This window comes from Coloeus monedula (genome assembly GCF_965178545.1).
Source record: "Coloeus monedula genome assembly, chromosome: 10".
Taxonomy (NCBI): domain Eukaryota; kingdom Metazoa; phylum Chordata; class Aves; order Passeriformes; family Corvidae; genus Coloeus; species Coloeus monedula.
In genome coordinates, this window is record NC_138790.1 from 17,252,898 (window position 1) to 17,268,879 (window position 15,982).

At 43.9% G+C, this 15,982-nt stretch overlaps 1 protein-coding gene across 2 annotated transcripts in view; it reads left to right on the plus strand.

Moving 5' to 3' along the window:
- DIS3L2 (DIS3 like 3'-5' exoribonuclease 2) overlaps nt 1–15,982 on the plus strand; it is a 184,511-nt gene continuing 168,529 nt past the window's right edge. The window contains exons 1-2 of one of the 2 annotated variants that reach the window (XM_082288256.1): nt 1–49; nt 2,445–3,161. In XM_082288256.1, coding sequence (XP_082144382.1) covers nt 2,465–3,161 — 697 coding nt within the window. In that variant the 5' untranslated portion in view covers nt 1–49; nt 2,445–2,464. Of the gene's footprint in view, nt 50–2,398; nt 3,162–15,982 lie in introns of both variants that reach the window. The other variant, XM_082288257.1, reaches the window with a different exon arrangement.

Here is a 15,982-nt window from a genome sequence, read left to right on the forward strand (position 1 = left end):
CGGACGGGGCGCTGGGACATTCAAACGGAGCGGAGCGGCCGCGGCGCCGGTGAGCGGGGCGGGGGGCGGGAGCGGGACAGGGACCGGGACCAGGACCGGGTAGGGGAGGGGGGACAGCGGAGCCCGGCACGGCCAGCCCGGTGGCAGCGCCGCCGCGACCGGGCCCCGCAGTTCTCTGTGCCGTCCGGCCGCTCCGGGCCCGGCAGGAGCGCGCTGGCGGCGCGGGCCGTGCTCCCGAGGGGCCGGGGGCGCCTGGCAGGAGAGGCGGCGGGCGGGGGGCTGCTCCTGGTACCGAGGGTGCGGGGGTTCTGTGCTGCTGGAGCGTTGGCTGGGGAATTGGACCCCGCGGGGGGCGTGTGATGAAGGCCAGCGGTGATCCTCAGAACCAGCCGGCTGGCGATAGCAGGGGTGGTGTTCATCCTGGGCCCAGCTCAGCGAGTGTCCTCCCGCTGCGCCTCCATCCTGGCATTTCACTCGTCTTCATAACCGTGCCCAGGCAGGGTGGTTGTACCTGTACCCACCTCTGCCTTCCCTCTGCTGGGAATATTTCAATTCCTAGTTGCCCGCAGAAGACTAATGAAGAAACTGTAATGCGTGGAGGATTGTAAGCCCCTGTCTTTTTCAGTGCTGCGGTTGCTGACTGCTAACGTGGTTAAAGTTGTAGAAATTGTACTGAAGGCAAGCTGTGAATGTTTGTTCTTTACTGGTAAATAAAGATGGCAAATTCCTGTCTCCTGGAACCAAACCGTTGTTTGGAGGGTAGTCTCACTGGCTTTTATAAATGTTATCTGCTTCTGTTGAATTGGCAACAGGAGAAGGTGACGTTAAAAGAAAGCTCTTGTAGACCTACCCGTGTGTGTTTTGAAATAGCTCGGTAGCAGGTCAGTCTATTAGAAGAGTTTAGCTATTGGCCAGCACCAATGGAAAATCTTAGGAACAAGAATCACAAACCACATAAAAATTTTTTCCTATTTGCTCAGGGTTTTTTAATTTTTGCTTTGCATTGTGAAGCCTGCTCACATCCGTGCTCAATTACTTAAGTAAATCGCGGTGCAACACACGTTGTTTCTCCGAAAGGGCCAGAGCAGGCACGCTGGGGGGAAGCTTGCTCTGCAGCCCCTGCTCCCTGCTGGATAATGCCCCGTTCCCAGGCAGTGTGTGGATGGAGGACACTGCCTGGGTGTTTATCCTCTGTGCAGTGGCAGTGAAAGGGAGAAGAGGGCTGAGTAAGGGCAAAGAAAAATTCCAGGCATGGTGGGAGAAGGGAAGCGAATATGAATTTTACTTTTGCTGATCTCTGTATTCTGTCCTGCCAATATGCCTGTGCTTAGAGAAGGGAAGGGAGAGGTTTAATGGGCAGTATCCTCTATTTAAACTTAGAGTCCAGTGCCTCACAGTTCTGGGATAGCAGAGATGATAGTGAGCCCTGAAATTCTTGATGTACCAGCTGGGGTGAAATTCAGCTGTTCAGCTTCAAATTTGTCCTGAAGTGAAATAGAAGCATTTTATGAAAACACACAGAAGCCAGCAGTTGCCCTGGGCTCCATTATCAAGAAATTCTTGTATTCTTCTTTGATGTTACGTACAGCAAAAATCACTGCTATATCCTGTCTATACCTGTAATTTACCTCAAAGTAGCTGAGCACAATTTAGTAGATTGTTTTGCTCCAAAAGCTTAAAAGCTAAAGCAGCTGAAAAAGGATGGAAAGATGCTTGATCTGCTTAAGTTTCACACTTGTGCAGCAAAGGTGGAGGTGTGGTACCATCTACAGAAACTGGTGCTTGATGGAGCTGTAGCCAGTGTGTCTCAGTAAGAATTAGGAGCTCTTGCAAGACAATTATTAGTTTACATCTGTTGCCCTGGGAGGGAATTCATGGCTTAAAAGACAAGCTGAAATGGGTAGTCTTGGTGTTTGAAAGAACTGTCCTGTACAAGGGAGAAGTGTCAGTCACTGTGGGAGGGAGGTGACAGGCAGTGTTTGCTTTTGACAGCAACAGTGAAGCACTTCAGTAAGGATGCAGTTATTTTTAAGGACTCCAGGTTGGACACGACACATTTTGCTTCTGATAACCACTAAACTGATGTTTCTGGTACAGTCTGTCAGTTGCTGCTTTAATTTTCCTGCTTTTTCAAAGGCAAGGAAGAGCAGATTAAAGGAATCCTGTTTGTTTAGGGTGGGATAAAATCCCTGTTTTATGTGGCATGTGGGCAGGTACAGCTTATGGGCTGTGGTCACTTGAGGTCATGGACAGGGATTTTGTGCAGGGCAGATGTTGAGTACATTGTGAAACCCCTTCCCCACACTGGAGTGATTTACCAACCCAGAATTCCTGTTCTACAAAAATGTTACATTTTTGTGTCTTCTGGTGTAATCAATTATTTGACACTTTGTTTCAGGAAAATAAACCTTTTTTCCTCTGTGTCTGTTTATAACTCTCTGAAGTTTGGGCCTTTTACTGCACTATGGATCAGCTGGGGCATGTAAGAAGTCCAGCTTCTGCCCAAGGTGCCAAGGAGGGACTGAGCAAGGTGGCTGCCCCCCAGAAGAACGCGTACGCCAGGCTTGTGCAAAAGCACCACAGCGGCCGCTTCCAGTCCTACCTGAATCACATTGCACAGAAGATGCAGCTGGAAGAAGGCTTCTCCAATGACCCCAGCTTGGATCTGGACCCACCTCTGAGGAGAGGCCTGGTGAAGGATAATCCAGCCAGGAATGGGATAAATATGCACAGCTATTCACCAGTCAGAACATCTCACCTGGAACAGCCCCTGCCCGGATTTGAGAATGATAAACCCCAAACCTCTCTGAACAGATGTCCTCTTAAAAAAAATGCCATTGTTAGTCCAGAGGGAGACTTGGAGGTGGAGGAAGACTATTATGTGTATCAGCGTGGAGCTGCGTCTGACTTGTTAAATGTGGGTGACGCCCTTGGTGGGAGAACATCAAACAGCCTGAGACACCGAGGGGCTCTGCAGAAATCGTCTGGCTCTGATGAGAGAGAGGAGGAGGACATGTGGAGGAAGAAACAGAAGAAACGAGGCAGATGTCCTGCCAATACTGATACAGCAGCTGGACACTTGTTGACTGAACAGTTTGGTGAGGATGTGCTGGCAATGAATGCCAGAAAAAACAGTCACTTGTCTCCAGGTCAAGTGCAAGGTGAGTTCACTCTAATGAACTGTTGGGTCCATTTGCTACAATTACTGTGGAATTGAATGCAATGTGTTAGTCATGAGTGAGTTAAGAGGAGCCAGTTCTGCTCTGTCCAAGTTAGTCAGCCCTTGGTTATCTGTGGGTGGCTTTGTCCTGGTTTACAAGTAAGCCATGTGGCATGTGCAAATGCCTTCATGTGGAGCCAGCTTGGTGCTGGCAGGACCTAATTCCCTGGCCTAAACTCTGTGACTGTGGCTGTGCTGCTTCCAGGATCAGCTCAGAGCTAGAAGAGCCCAATTTCTGTGGTGTAGAGTCCAAATTAGTAAGACCACTGGATCTGAGCTGACTCAGGGCAGAGTCATGCTTTTCTTTGCATTGCTTCTTTGAGTCTGGAGTGCTGGTTTGCCTTTGGTCCAGGTAAATCCAATACTCAGGGGCTGAGATGTCTGTATAATAGCCAGTTCCTGATAGAGAGCATTGACTCCAGGAAACTTTGCTGTTAGTAACAAAGAGACCACATTTTGCAGTATTAAAGAGAATGTGCCTCTTAAATGTGATGTTCAAGGCAAAAAGCCTACTTAGGGACATAAGTAAAATTTTTATTAAAAGAACCCCAGAACACAGCCTGAACAAAGAACCAAAACCAGACAGTTTAAATTTCATTTCTCAATGTAACGGGTTAAAACTTTCTCTGAATCTTATTTATGCTGAAATACTTCAATAGCCTGATCTTATGAGCTACTACTGAAGGAACTCATAAATGTCACCATGTTAAATTCTCCATAACAAGTAGAAAAGAGATCAATTTCTCAGCTGGGTAAGATCAGCCTGAGGCCTATCACAACTCTTGAATTGAAAATCAAATAAATGTTTAGCTAAATCAGTCTTAAAAACTAAGTCCTAAGACTCAAGAAGGGCAAGTAATGGTGCTTTTTTCTGGGTTATTTTTGAGATGGTGGCAATACATAATGTGCTAAAGTTGGTAAACTTCCATGAATTCTTGCAAGACTGATCACAGATAGAGATGTAATGGAGATTATGGTAAAATTTGTTGATGAGCTTGATTTTTGGGAGGGCTTTTTTTACATGGTTCATTGTAACACTATTTGTTGTGCTAGCCTGTCACAGTAGACTTTGCTACCTTCAGCTTTTGAAGCGTAGGAAGAGCAGATGACAGATGAAGAGTCTCAAAGGCATACGGTTTACATCCAGGGAAATTATAGGTGCCTACATGGATAAAATAAAAATAGCCTGGCTTTCAAAAGCAAGCACCCCCAGTCACCTCCCGCTCTGGTTGGAAGTGGGGTTGCACAACTGCTTTAAAAACTGGTTGTTTGTTTAGTGCAAACACCTAAAGCAGAAAATGTTGACCCTTGTGTTTGACTTCCCAGGTGGAAAACTCACACTGTGGAAAGATTATTGGGAAGTTATTTGCTCAGCAGTGACACCTTGTCTCTTCTGCCCCCCTGCATGCCTCCCCAGCCACCTTCCTGTGTAGCTGCAATTGGTTACCCTCAAGAACGCTTGCAGGGTTGTGAAAACAGTTTCTTGGGGAGGAAAGAAATAGAAAAAAGTAAATATGTCACTTGTTTCAGAGAAATGTCTTTTCTGCTGTTCAGTCTGAGTATATTTTAGGACTCTTGTTTAAGTGAAATGAAGATTTTGCAGTATGCAAGTGCTTAGGCATAAGAACTCACACATCACAGTATCAGATTAATATTTTCTCACTTCAAAGCTTGTATTTCTCTCTTGATGCTGATATAAGTCATTATTTTGCATAGGCAGGTGTCTGGTTTGATCAGTTTAAATCAAGGCTTGTGAAGCTGTGATGGCAAGAATTGCTTCTGTCAGAGCAGCGAGGCATATCATCTTTTCAGGAGTGACATTTCCTCACAAATTAGCTCTCCTCAGACTGTTGTAGGCTTTCCAAAAGGCTCTTTGAGCTAATCTCAAAGCCAAGCATCTCTCTTTATACCATTTCATTTCATTGTCCTCTTCTTAACAGCTCTTCAGCTCAGGCTTAGCCATGGTTGGGTTTGCAATGACCCTAAAACTGACAGAACTAAAACTGAAGGCAAATACAGTGATCTGTGAAAACCCATTGAGTGTCCTGGGACAGGCTGTAGGCAGCAAGGGACTGGTCCCTGTTAATGTCCTTTCAGTGGCAGAGTGATTCCTGTGGCCTTAGAGGAAAGCAGAGTGGTTTATGGAGCCCCAAGCAGGTATCTCTGAGCCCTGGAGCTCAGTTCTGCTGATGTGTTCCTGTCTGGAGTTCCATATAGTAACTGCTTTTCCTAACTATTGGAGGCTATGCAGTTGGGAGAGCTGAGTGTGAGCAGAACTCCATTGTCACTTGTGTGGAGCATGACATAGTCATGAGACTGCAGGTTGGATTCACTCTATGGCATCAGCACTCTTGGATTTGGGAAGACGAAGCTGCAGATAGAGGAATTCTGCAGATTGTCGCTCCCTTCCGTGGAGTTTTAACCTCTGCAAGGAGAATCGCCATAAAACCTCCTGCCTTAAGTTTCTTCCCAAACAAAACCCAATAAACCAGAAAATAATCCTAAAATGTCACTTTAAATTGTGCTGCTTAGAGTTTTTAATCTAACACGATTTTCCTCCTGGTGTTTTCCCTTAAACCTCCAATGCTTTAGATTCTTTGGGTGCTAAAATTTGGTTAAACTCCTTTAACAATTTAACAAAATTATCAAGTCCCTTGGGTTGTTTTCTGATTTAGATCAGAGGCTCTTAGGGTTTTCTCATTTCAGTCCTGAGTTAGTAATCAAAATATTTTTTCAGACTGACTGAAGTTGTTGTCATAAAAGGGCTTAAAACCTCCTATTTCTTGAGGACAGAAGTGCTGACACTTTCTGCAGCATCTGTCTGTCACATGCTAGGAGTTGAGATTTTCATGGCTGCGATGTGGAACTTCAATACTTGTGGTGTTTTGCATTGTCAATAAGTAGTTTAGACCAAGTGCTGTGTTTATTTGGAACAGCAAGATATCAGTTGTATTTTGAGTACATGCACTTGCCAGCCTGTTTTTTCAGGGAGAACTGCTGTGTGATAGCACATTCCCAAGCCTGCTGGAAAGCCTAGAAATCAGAGATCTTCAGAAAAGGACTGTCCTGCGAACGTGGAATACCAACTCCCAGCCACACTTGATTTCAGAGGATCTTGGGAGCTGGAGTACCTGGGAATGAGGTGGCTTTGTTGATGTTGAAACTTGGGTGGAGCAGGATGCTGGTCAAGGCTGATTGCTCTGAAATAGGTTCTGATTTTGCAGGGCTGGATATACTGTCTCAGTCTGTATCTGCAGACAGCTTCCTTGGGAAGAACACTGCCAGATTCCCTAGGTATCCTTCTGAGGCTCCTCTCACTAAAAACCTCATAGGTTTATGATGTGATGGAGGTATCTTGCCCATCTGTCAGGGTCAGCGTGCCCCCTGAGGAGAAGCAGACAATTCCTGGGTAACAACATGCCTCATCTGAAACAGTGGAAGATTTCCACAGCCCTTTCTGATTTATCATCTGTCTGATGCTTGGCATTTATTTGCCCAGCCTGTGGTACTTAACCAACTTGGGCAGCTTCCACGGAGGAGTGGTGCTGGCAAGCAGGCTGGTGTTTAGCATCAGAGCTTTAAAAACAATTGTTGCTGTTGGATGGTGGTGTGCTTGTGGCTGCAGTCCTGACATTTAAAAGGTTCAGGATAGGTAAAGGAAATATCCTGGAATGGCTTTCCTGTGTGTTTGGTGGGCACAGCTGCTCAAGAAATATCAGCCTTAATAAGATGGCAAAATCTCAGGTATTTTGTCTTCCCATGGTACACTGCAGTATAATTGTGTGTTTGCCTTTGTTTCTCTGGGGGAACTTTGGAGGAAGAACCACAGCTTCTGCTTTTCCTTTCTTGTAATGCTAATTTGGGATAATGATACTTTTTAGTGGCAAGTCTTCCAATTCTTGTGTGGTGAAATTCAGTTCTGAAGAATGCTGTTATCTCCCTATATGGCACTAGTAAATATGAGCCAGCAATCTACTAAAGGCCACACAATCAGCTCAATAAATGGAGAATGTTGGTTGCTGTGGAAATCTTTAAAATGTAGCTAATCTTGCCAGGTTCAATGTAACGTTCCTTAGATGACGTTAATCATAGCAATAAGATATGGGAGAGGAGAGAAAACTGGATTTACTGTATGGCTCCATCTGAGAAACAGATGAAAAATAGAATGCTCCTTTCTTTAATCGTTTAGCAACGTCATCACACACATAAATTTCTCTTGCTTTTGATAGAAAAAAATGTTGCATTCCTGAATCTTGTGCAACTAATGTTTTTGGCAAACATGAGCTATAGTATGTGATTTAATATCTGATGTATCCTCTCTTGGGAAGATGAGATCTTGCCCTTGCAGGGACTGTGTTTTTTATATGTGATCTAATAACTGTCTTCCGTGCCCTTCACCAGAGCCCTGAGCACACCGTGCTGCAGCAGGAGCCCTTGCACGTGGTAGCAGAGCTCTCACCTCTGTGAATGAAGGAGCTTCCTTCATCTACTAGTGCTCAGGTGAAAATGTTTCTTGGTGGAAATACCTGTTGCTGTTAATCTGCTATTTTTTTAAACTTTTTTTTTTCTACTCACTAGGCCCCATTATGTAGTGCAGGTAACTATGCCTGTCAGTGTGGTGTTGGTCCTAGGAAAATAATAGGCTGATAGAAGAACTGAATTGATTTTTAATTCATTTTAAATCTTTTCTTTCATGTGACTTGTCATCAGTTTATTTAACAAAGGTCCTGTTGAGCTCCTTCACTGTCAGTTTATGTGAGATCAGGGGTTTGATGCCAAAGGTGTGAGTATGGATGTTAGTGTGTGAACTTAATTATCACAGCGCATGTGCAATGGTTTAAAACCTGTTTAGTCAAACTAATTAAATGCAGCAATAAATTTAGAATTTTTACCAACAGGTGTGTCTGGTTCTTGCAGTGTCATGTCCTGACCCTGTGCTGTTTTAATACTTCTGTCAGTCATCAGGAAGAAAATATATAAGTAGGATTGGAAAGGGTTTTTTTGATGACTTGGAGAGTATTGAATAATGGGGGTAGTTACTGGCAGCCATCTGGATCACTTGGTCGACTGTGAGCAGGCAAAACAAAATCCATTTATTGGATTGCCAGCATAGAGCCATGATGAGGAACCCAGTGTGGGAAGCAACAGCTTGGAAAAAAGTTCGGAGCTCTTGATGGATTAATCAGCTGAACATCCCCCTCCTGTGAAATGCGGCCAAAAGGGTAATGTATGAGCATGGGAACTGGAAGACGGAGTATGGACTCTGTGTGTCTTTGGCACAGTGGCAGCAGCAGCTTCTGGAGTGTTGCATCCTGTGGTGATGCCCTCAGTTTGAGGCGGATGGTGATGAATTGATGAATACTCAGAGGACGGCCACAGGGAAGATTAAAACATTGGGATCGTGAGTGAGTGATTTGAGGAACCCTGCTTTGCTTCTCACAGAGATGCTTGGGGGAGGGGAGTTTTCAGTAAATTGCCTACATGGGGAACAGATGTTCAATAATAGGCTACTCAGTTGAGCAGATTATGATACAATGCATTTGAGGCTAAACAAATCCAGGCTTGAAATACAGCACATTAGCAGTGAGGGTGAATGACCATTGGAACAGTTTTACCAAGGCTTGTGCTGTCTGGGCTGTCACTAGCATGTTTATAAGCCCTGGTAACAATTTCCATCCCTGAAAAATGCTGTAATTCAAACAGGAATTAATTTGTAAAAGCCCTCTGTCTTCTGCTGTCCGTGAGGTCAGTCAGCCCCACACCGTGGTCAGGTCTGGCCTGTTGTTCAGGTAATGACCAAGTGTCTCCACCATGGACATCCAGGTAGGTAGGACAGGTACTTTGCAGCTGAATTCTGTGGCTCTTGTGGTTTCTCTCTAGCTTGTGGCTGCTGGGCGCTTTCTCTGCTGCCTTCCTCTACAACTCTGCTCCCGCCCCTCCTATCCCAAGCGCTGCTGCCCATCTTTTGCCCTCCCACCCCAACCCCCTGCTAACCAGCTCCATGAAATGCTGTGGGGTGCATGTCCCGAACTCCCTCTTGTGGGGAAAGCCAAGCTATGGAGAGTTGAGAGTTGAGACTTGGCTGGGGCAGGGTGGAAAACAAAATGTTGTGATCTATTGCATAAAATAATGTCTTCTGTGACAAAAATAAAGATTTCCAGGGTGCTGAAGGAAAACATTAACACTAGCAGCTGCAGCCCACAGATGTATGTAGCATGTCCTGCCTTGGAGAATATTCTAGGCTCTCTGCAGATAAAAGCCAGCAGCCAAAATGTGTTTTTATTCAGTATGTATGTTTTTAGGCATTTTCCCCCACACTACTAGGGATTGTGATTTATGTACCTACTGCACTGAATGGACAGTATGGGGAATGGTTCATCAGCAGAAGAATGGACTCAGCAGCACCTTGGGATACCTCAGGATATGTAGGAGAAGGCAGTTCTTTGATTCTTCAGCTGTTAATGTCTTTTAATGTGTTAGCACCTCCTGTCAGGTATTTTGCTTTTCAAAGCCTCTTGGCTTCTTCTGATCTTTCAGCAACTTGCTTCTCTCAAACTACTGAAGCCCAGAAAATCAAAGACAGAACGTCCACAATATTGTGTTTTTAAAGTGTTTTTCTTGAAGTCTTGAAGAAGCCTTTTCACAGTGTAGTTGCTAGATAAAACAAAGAGCAAAAGGTATTGTGGAAGATGTTTAGGGAAGATGGAAGGATGAGGGGGAGTGGAAGCAGCCCTGACCCACATCCCGAGGCAGGAGTGGAAGCCTGGAGGAGTGCAGTCATCAGGCGGAGTAGGTAGTGAGGAGGTCACAAGCAGGGTGGAGCAGGTTCACAGAGAGTCCTGAAAACCAAAAGAGATGTACCCCCTCCCTGACAACACCACTGCTGCTGCACGCAGCTGGAGCACAGTAACTATTTTGATAAACTTTTAGTCTATTGCTACTAAATGAGTTTCGTCACCAGCCCTTCGTTCAGAGCCTGGAATGGTATCTTTGGCTCTCGCACTCCTGTAGTATTCCTACAACACAAACCCTGCTGAGGAATTGAATAAAACTGCAATTACTGTCTGAGTTACTGAAGTCAAAACCCTGCAAGCATGAGGATGCTTGGAAGTGTTTTGGAAGTGGAAGCATGGTGTCGTGAGCACATGATCTTGGCGGTCAGGAGCAGTTTCCACAGCATTGTTTTCCGCAGCAGAAAGAATCCATTGTGCGTTTTTCTTCATTTAAGTTTTTCAAAGCCTAGGCCCTTTCCAAAAGCCAAAGTCAGCAAGAACATTTTCCCTAGTTCCATATTGAAATCTGGGGACATGCAGCACAAGAGTTTTTAGTAAGTATGTACAGCTTAAAGCAAAAGAGCAGTGGCAACATGTGCCTTCCACCATATGCGTGCTTCCCACCTCATTTTCGTGAGTCTGGAAACGAGCATCTGTCTCTACTCCCAACTTTCCTTAATATCCACGGACATGCCACTCTTTTGCTTTCTTCCATTCCTAAGTAGGAGTGTTTCTTCCTCCATGTTTCAATCTAAGAATGTTGAATGTCTGAATCTTTTATGATCTGCTGCAGTGGCACAGTCACCTCCAAGGGCAGCTCATGGCCCTAAGAACTCCCTCACAAAGCATGACAGCCTGTGTTTTCCCACCTGGAGTCACTGGCTGGGGGTAGGCTGCCTGTCTGCAGCCGCCTTGTTCCCCGTGTGGTAAGGATTCCCTTTGTAGTTTTTCTGTTGGATGTTCAACTCTTCTGTGCAGATTTTGGCAGACTTTCTGCCAAAACTGTTTGGAGAATCACCTTCTCCAAAGAGGCAGGGTGAGAGAGCTCTCTGGATTTGTTCCTGGATGGCTGCACTGATGGCTCACAGTGTGCTGGTGCACAAATACAGCCATGCCCATAGACAACCTGCTGGCTGGCACAGGCAGAGCTGTGTTATGTTGTAGGGAGTTGCTGGTAACAAGCTGGGCTTTTCCAGTCCTTTGAATTACTGCTGAACATTTTAGAGCTGTGTGGACAGGCCTTCACTTAACCTGATGTCTTCTAATTTTATTTTGATTTGTCTTGATGGTGGAAAGTTACATTTAGATTTATGCTGTGGCTGGACCCTGGTGGCCCATCATAATGGGTCAATTAGTGAGGCTGGGGGGCCTGGGAGCTACTTTTGACAGCTGGATTTCAAGACAGCATCTACTCAGTTCAGGACATTTGCATAGAATTTGCATTTTGGCTGAGCCCATGCATGTAAATGTAGGTTTGCATTGTTTCTCTTCTTTGAATGACTGTTTAATTAACTTTAAACTTAATTATGCAATCTGCCATCTGCCCAAGTCCCTACAGTGTTGTTATATGACTGTTCTTTTCTACTTCCACTAAGATATTCCCTTTCCTTGAAGTTTGCCCTACTTTTCAGTGATTAAGATAATTTCAAATTGTTCAATTCCTTGGCTACTTTTGAGGAGAATTCACAGCAATGTTGTAGGAACTCTTAGCTTTGTGGTCTGGCTTGGACCGAGCAGAGGAATGTGCTGCAGAACCTCCAGTTTAAGATTCTTTGAATTTACATTTCATGAGAGAAAGATCTTCTTTTATTTGCTTGTGATAAGGAGAATGCACTCTCAGACTTTCTCTTACACTCCAGATTGAGCATCTGAAATGTTGCCTACCAGGTTTATCTCCTGCAGGTCTCTGCTGCAGTGAAGCATCACTGAACTGATAACATATCTCCAAGTCTTCCCTTTCCACTCCTACATCTCTAATGAATTCTTTCCCATGACATCCTCATTTGTCTCTGTCGCTTTGACTTTAATCTTGAGCTATCTACTTTATTTAACCTCTTGGCTTCAAGATACTGTAAAATGCATGGAGGTGGTTCTGTTCCAAGGCTGTCCAAGAACTTTGAACTCTTTTACTTTATGTTGAGAGAAATGTGGAAGCACGACTGTTCCTAACATAGGTTGGAGCAGAGCTGTGCTTGCAGGGAGCGTGGTGGATGGGGTTTGGTCCTGTGTGTGTATTATTGGGGCTCTAGGACAAGAGATAGGTTCCAAGGAGTGTCTTTAATTCCCAGTACAGAACTCCTTCCCTGAGCAACTATACCAACAGCTGTCTTTGTGTTTTTCCTTTTAAAATGAAATAGAACAAAAAAGGATTTGGCTGTTACCATTAGTGGGACATTTAATCTCTTAAATCCGCAAAATATTTTGCAAAACATAAATAGGTTGTTACTTCTGGCCTGTCCGTGACCAGTGTTTTTGTTGACATAACTCACATTTGAGATCACTTCAATGGTGTTTGTTGGTTTTGCCTGTTGTTTTTGCCTGTGTGTGGTAATTTGATCCCGGATATTGTAGTAGTCATTTAAGTGCTTGGAGATTTTTGACTTAGTCACTTCTATAATATGGCATCTATTGGATGTCACTGGTGCATTAGAAATTCAAAACAATCTAAGAAACACATTTTGGCTTTTAAAATTTGAGAGGGAATTATTCTAGAGGCTTCTTTGAGCTGCAGAAAATATCAAATAGCTTTGAAATTGCCTGTTTAAGCTTATGAAAGGGGCAGACACAGGGATCCTAGCAAAACCACCCTGATGTTAATGCAGTTTGTACTGGCAAAACATCTTCTGCTGGGAGAGTTTATTTGACTCTGGAGAATGAAAGGGGCAGTTGCCTGGTACAACAGTGCCAACAGTTGGTCTGTGCCTGTCCAGAGCTCCCAGCCAGGAGCTGTGTCCCCCCAGCCCATCAAAGCTGTGCGGAGACAGATTCACAAAAGTACCTGAGACGAGTTGTTCAGGGGCTATGTAGGATTGTGGATTTTTTATGTCCCAGATGTCTTTCCAAAACAAAGCAGAGTTTGTGTTGGCTGAACTTTAGTATCGAGACTATTAATACACCCTGTTACACATCAGCATCCATAGTGCCTCATAAAGTTGCAGATAGAACTTCCTGGCAGCTCTTGGAGAGTATTCATTTGCTAAAAGACCAAATTTGAAGGTTTCTAAAATTTGCTTTGTCAACTCTGCCAGGAGTCAAGGGCCAACATGCATTTACAGATCTGTGAGGTGATGCCTTGGGCTACCTCGTGGTTGGACACTAATTCATTAAATCTCTAGTAAGGATGAGCGGGAATATGCTTTATTTAGCTTTCTTGCTGTGTTTAACCTAGTCTGACTTAAATGGGAGTGTGGGACTAACCGCAGGCTGGCATCAGCGTAGTTCTTGTTGTCTTTGGTTGGTTAATTTCTGCTTTTGGGGCTAGGGTAGTGTTGAGTGACCCTTCTTTTGGTAGCTGCCATGTCTTCAAGCTCATGGGTGTATCCTTATCATGTCTTATTAAGTACACAGCTGGGTTGTCTTGAAGAATTACTTGGAAGTCTTGAAGGGAATTGGTTTAAGTCATTGAAATGAGTCAGCAATGAAATGGAATATTGTAGAAATATGGACAAATATTTAGGAACTGTGTGTTGTGTCTCATTAACTGATAAGAAATTGTTCTATTGCGTGTTATCAGTTCTGGGGATATGCTTCTGTTTCTTCTCACACTTATGCTAACTGGAAAACAGAGATTTTCCAAAGATTCCTTTCCATATCTAGACCATGATCTAATGCTGGGAGGCAATGGAAAATCCTCTTAGCAATGGCAGAGTTAGTGGAAGTGTTGGTGTCCAGTCATGGACTGATAAAAGTAGATAGCAGATGGAAGTATTTTGTATTGAAAAGTTTGTAACAATATTGTTCTGTCCAATGCTTTCAACATAAATTCCTTTTTTTTTAAATGTAAAAGGAACCATTACATGCCGAGATAGTGTCTGGGGGGTCAGAGTCCTAAACCTGCAGACGTGTTATCAGCACAGCTGTGATGGTTTCACAGTCCTGCCCACCCCAGGGATCTGCCTAAGTATTGCAGGTATCTACAGAAATAATATAGATGGTAACAAAGCTGGAAGTTTGGAGGTAAAAATGTCTGGTGAAAATGTAGATTCCCTTTGGTAGGAAAGGGAAAAACTATACCAAGATCTCCTTCTCTTGAAATTCACTTGGATCTCTCAAGTAAAACTAGTTCTTGCTGGATGGGAGTTGTCATGGATGTGCCGATGAAGATTCAGCGATACTTTCCTTCTCTGCTGGTAGTAATCAAAGAGATTGTCAGGTGTGAGAGGGCAGTTAGAATGTTTTATTTTTGGTAAATAAAATTGAGGGTCTTGATTCTTTCTTATGTAAAGCAATATGCAAATTTTAATATAAAATTAAAGACTTTCTGGCCTTGCTGACTTCATGTTTAGTTGAGCATTTTACTTGATTTAGTTCACCATCTAATTGATCAACTGACTAATAGATGTAAATTTAATTAAATGCAGTACTTTTCAAAAGCTAAACTCTAGAGTGATTTTGTATAAATTATGTCAAAATAAGCTGATTTAAAACATCTAGCCTCCTCTCTTACTGTAAGCCAGATCAATTATTCTGGGCAGCTGCCTGCGTGCTTTTTTTTCCCCCCAAATAAGAAAAGATTAATAGGTACTTAGGCTTAAAGACCAAAATGTGCCATTGTGTGATGTCATTGTTGTGATAGAGATGAAGTGAGGTGGTTTGGATTTTAGATGGAGCTCCAGTGCTGTCCTTCCAGCAGAGCTCAGACAGCCCCTGTGTCCTTTCCCCTCCTTTTCCTGGTGTCCATGGTGAGAATAAAAGTGAGTTACTGATTGTGAACTGTTCTGAAAGCCCACAAATGCTCCCACTTCTCTTTCACGCCTCTCTTGCTGTGGAGGTGGGAGTTGTGTGTTTCTACTTCCCACAAGTGCTTCCCTTTGGCTAGTTTGAAGGGTTTCCCTGCTCCATGGGTGGAATTGCTGGTCCTATTTAGGTGTCCCTCTGTCGCCCTTGTAGGAAGCCTCCATGCCTGATAGAGGGGTTGGGATTTTTTCAACCCAAGTCTCCCTTCAGAGGACTTCAAGTACTGAACAGTGAACTGCCTTTCCTCAAATTGTTAGTCCTCTGTCATTTCCCATTGAAAATGACAACATCTAGAAATCCCAGGCAAGTGTTGGCTGCATCCACAGGAAGCAGCTCTACATCATCTTTGCAGCCAGATAAACACCCAAATGTGTTGCATTTGCTGCATGTTGTGAATATTTACGTGTAGTGCACTGGAATTGCTCTGTGTTCAGGCCTGAGTGGTTCTGCACAGCAGATGTGTTTGGTGCTCTGTGGTTGCTTCAAGCCTCCTGTTGGGATGGATCAGCCAACCTCAGCTCTCAGTCCCTGCACTTCAGTCTTCCTTCCACTGAAATTTTAAATTTTTTATTGTGTTCATTTGCCTATTAATTTATTTAGTGTTTGGTTATTTTAATACCTAGAATGTGTTATTACTTTGTTTGACATCCTGCCCTGAGAGATTTTGTTCTATCTTACAAGTCACTCAACTGTAACACCAAGGAAAAAGTAAGATTGACACACCTGGTGCTGGAATAGGGTTTAACCATGTTTGTGATAGATTTTCCAGAAAGAATAGTCTCAATATATCCTGTGCTATAGAGTGGTCAAGTTACAGTTTGCTTTGTGGAATGATGTCTGTTTATGCATCAGAATATTAATGCTGGGCAGCGGGGACAGCAGGAAAGCCCATCATGAGAGGTATTTCTAACTTCCAGTTTTAGGGGACAGGTGCATTGCAGAAACAAATACTGACTCTAGTTGAAACAGATGGTGACCTGTAGTTAGGTCTTTTTCTTTTAAAAGAAGAAATACAAGAAGTTACAGTCATGCA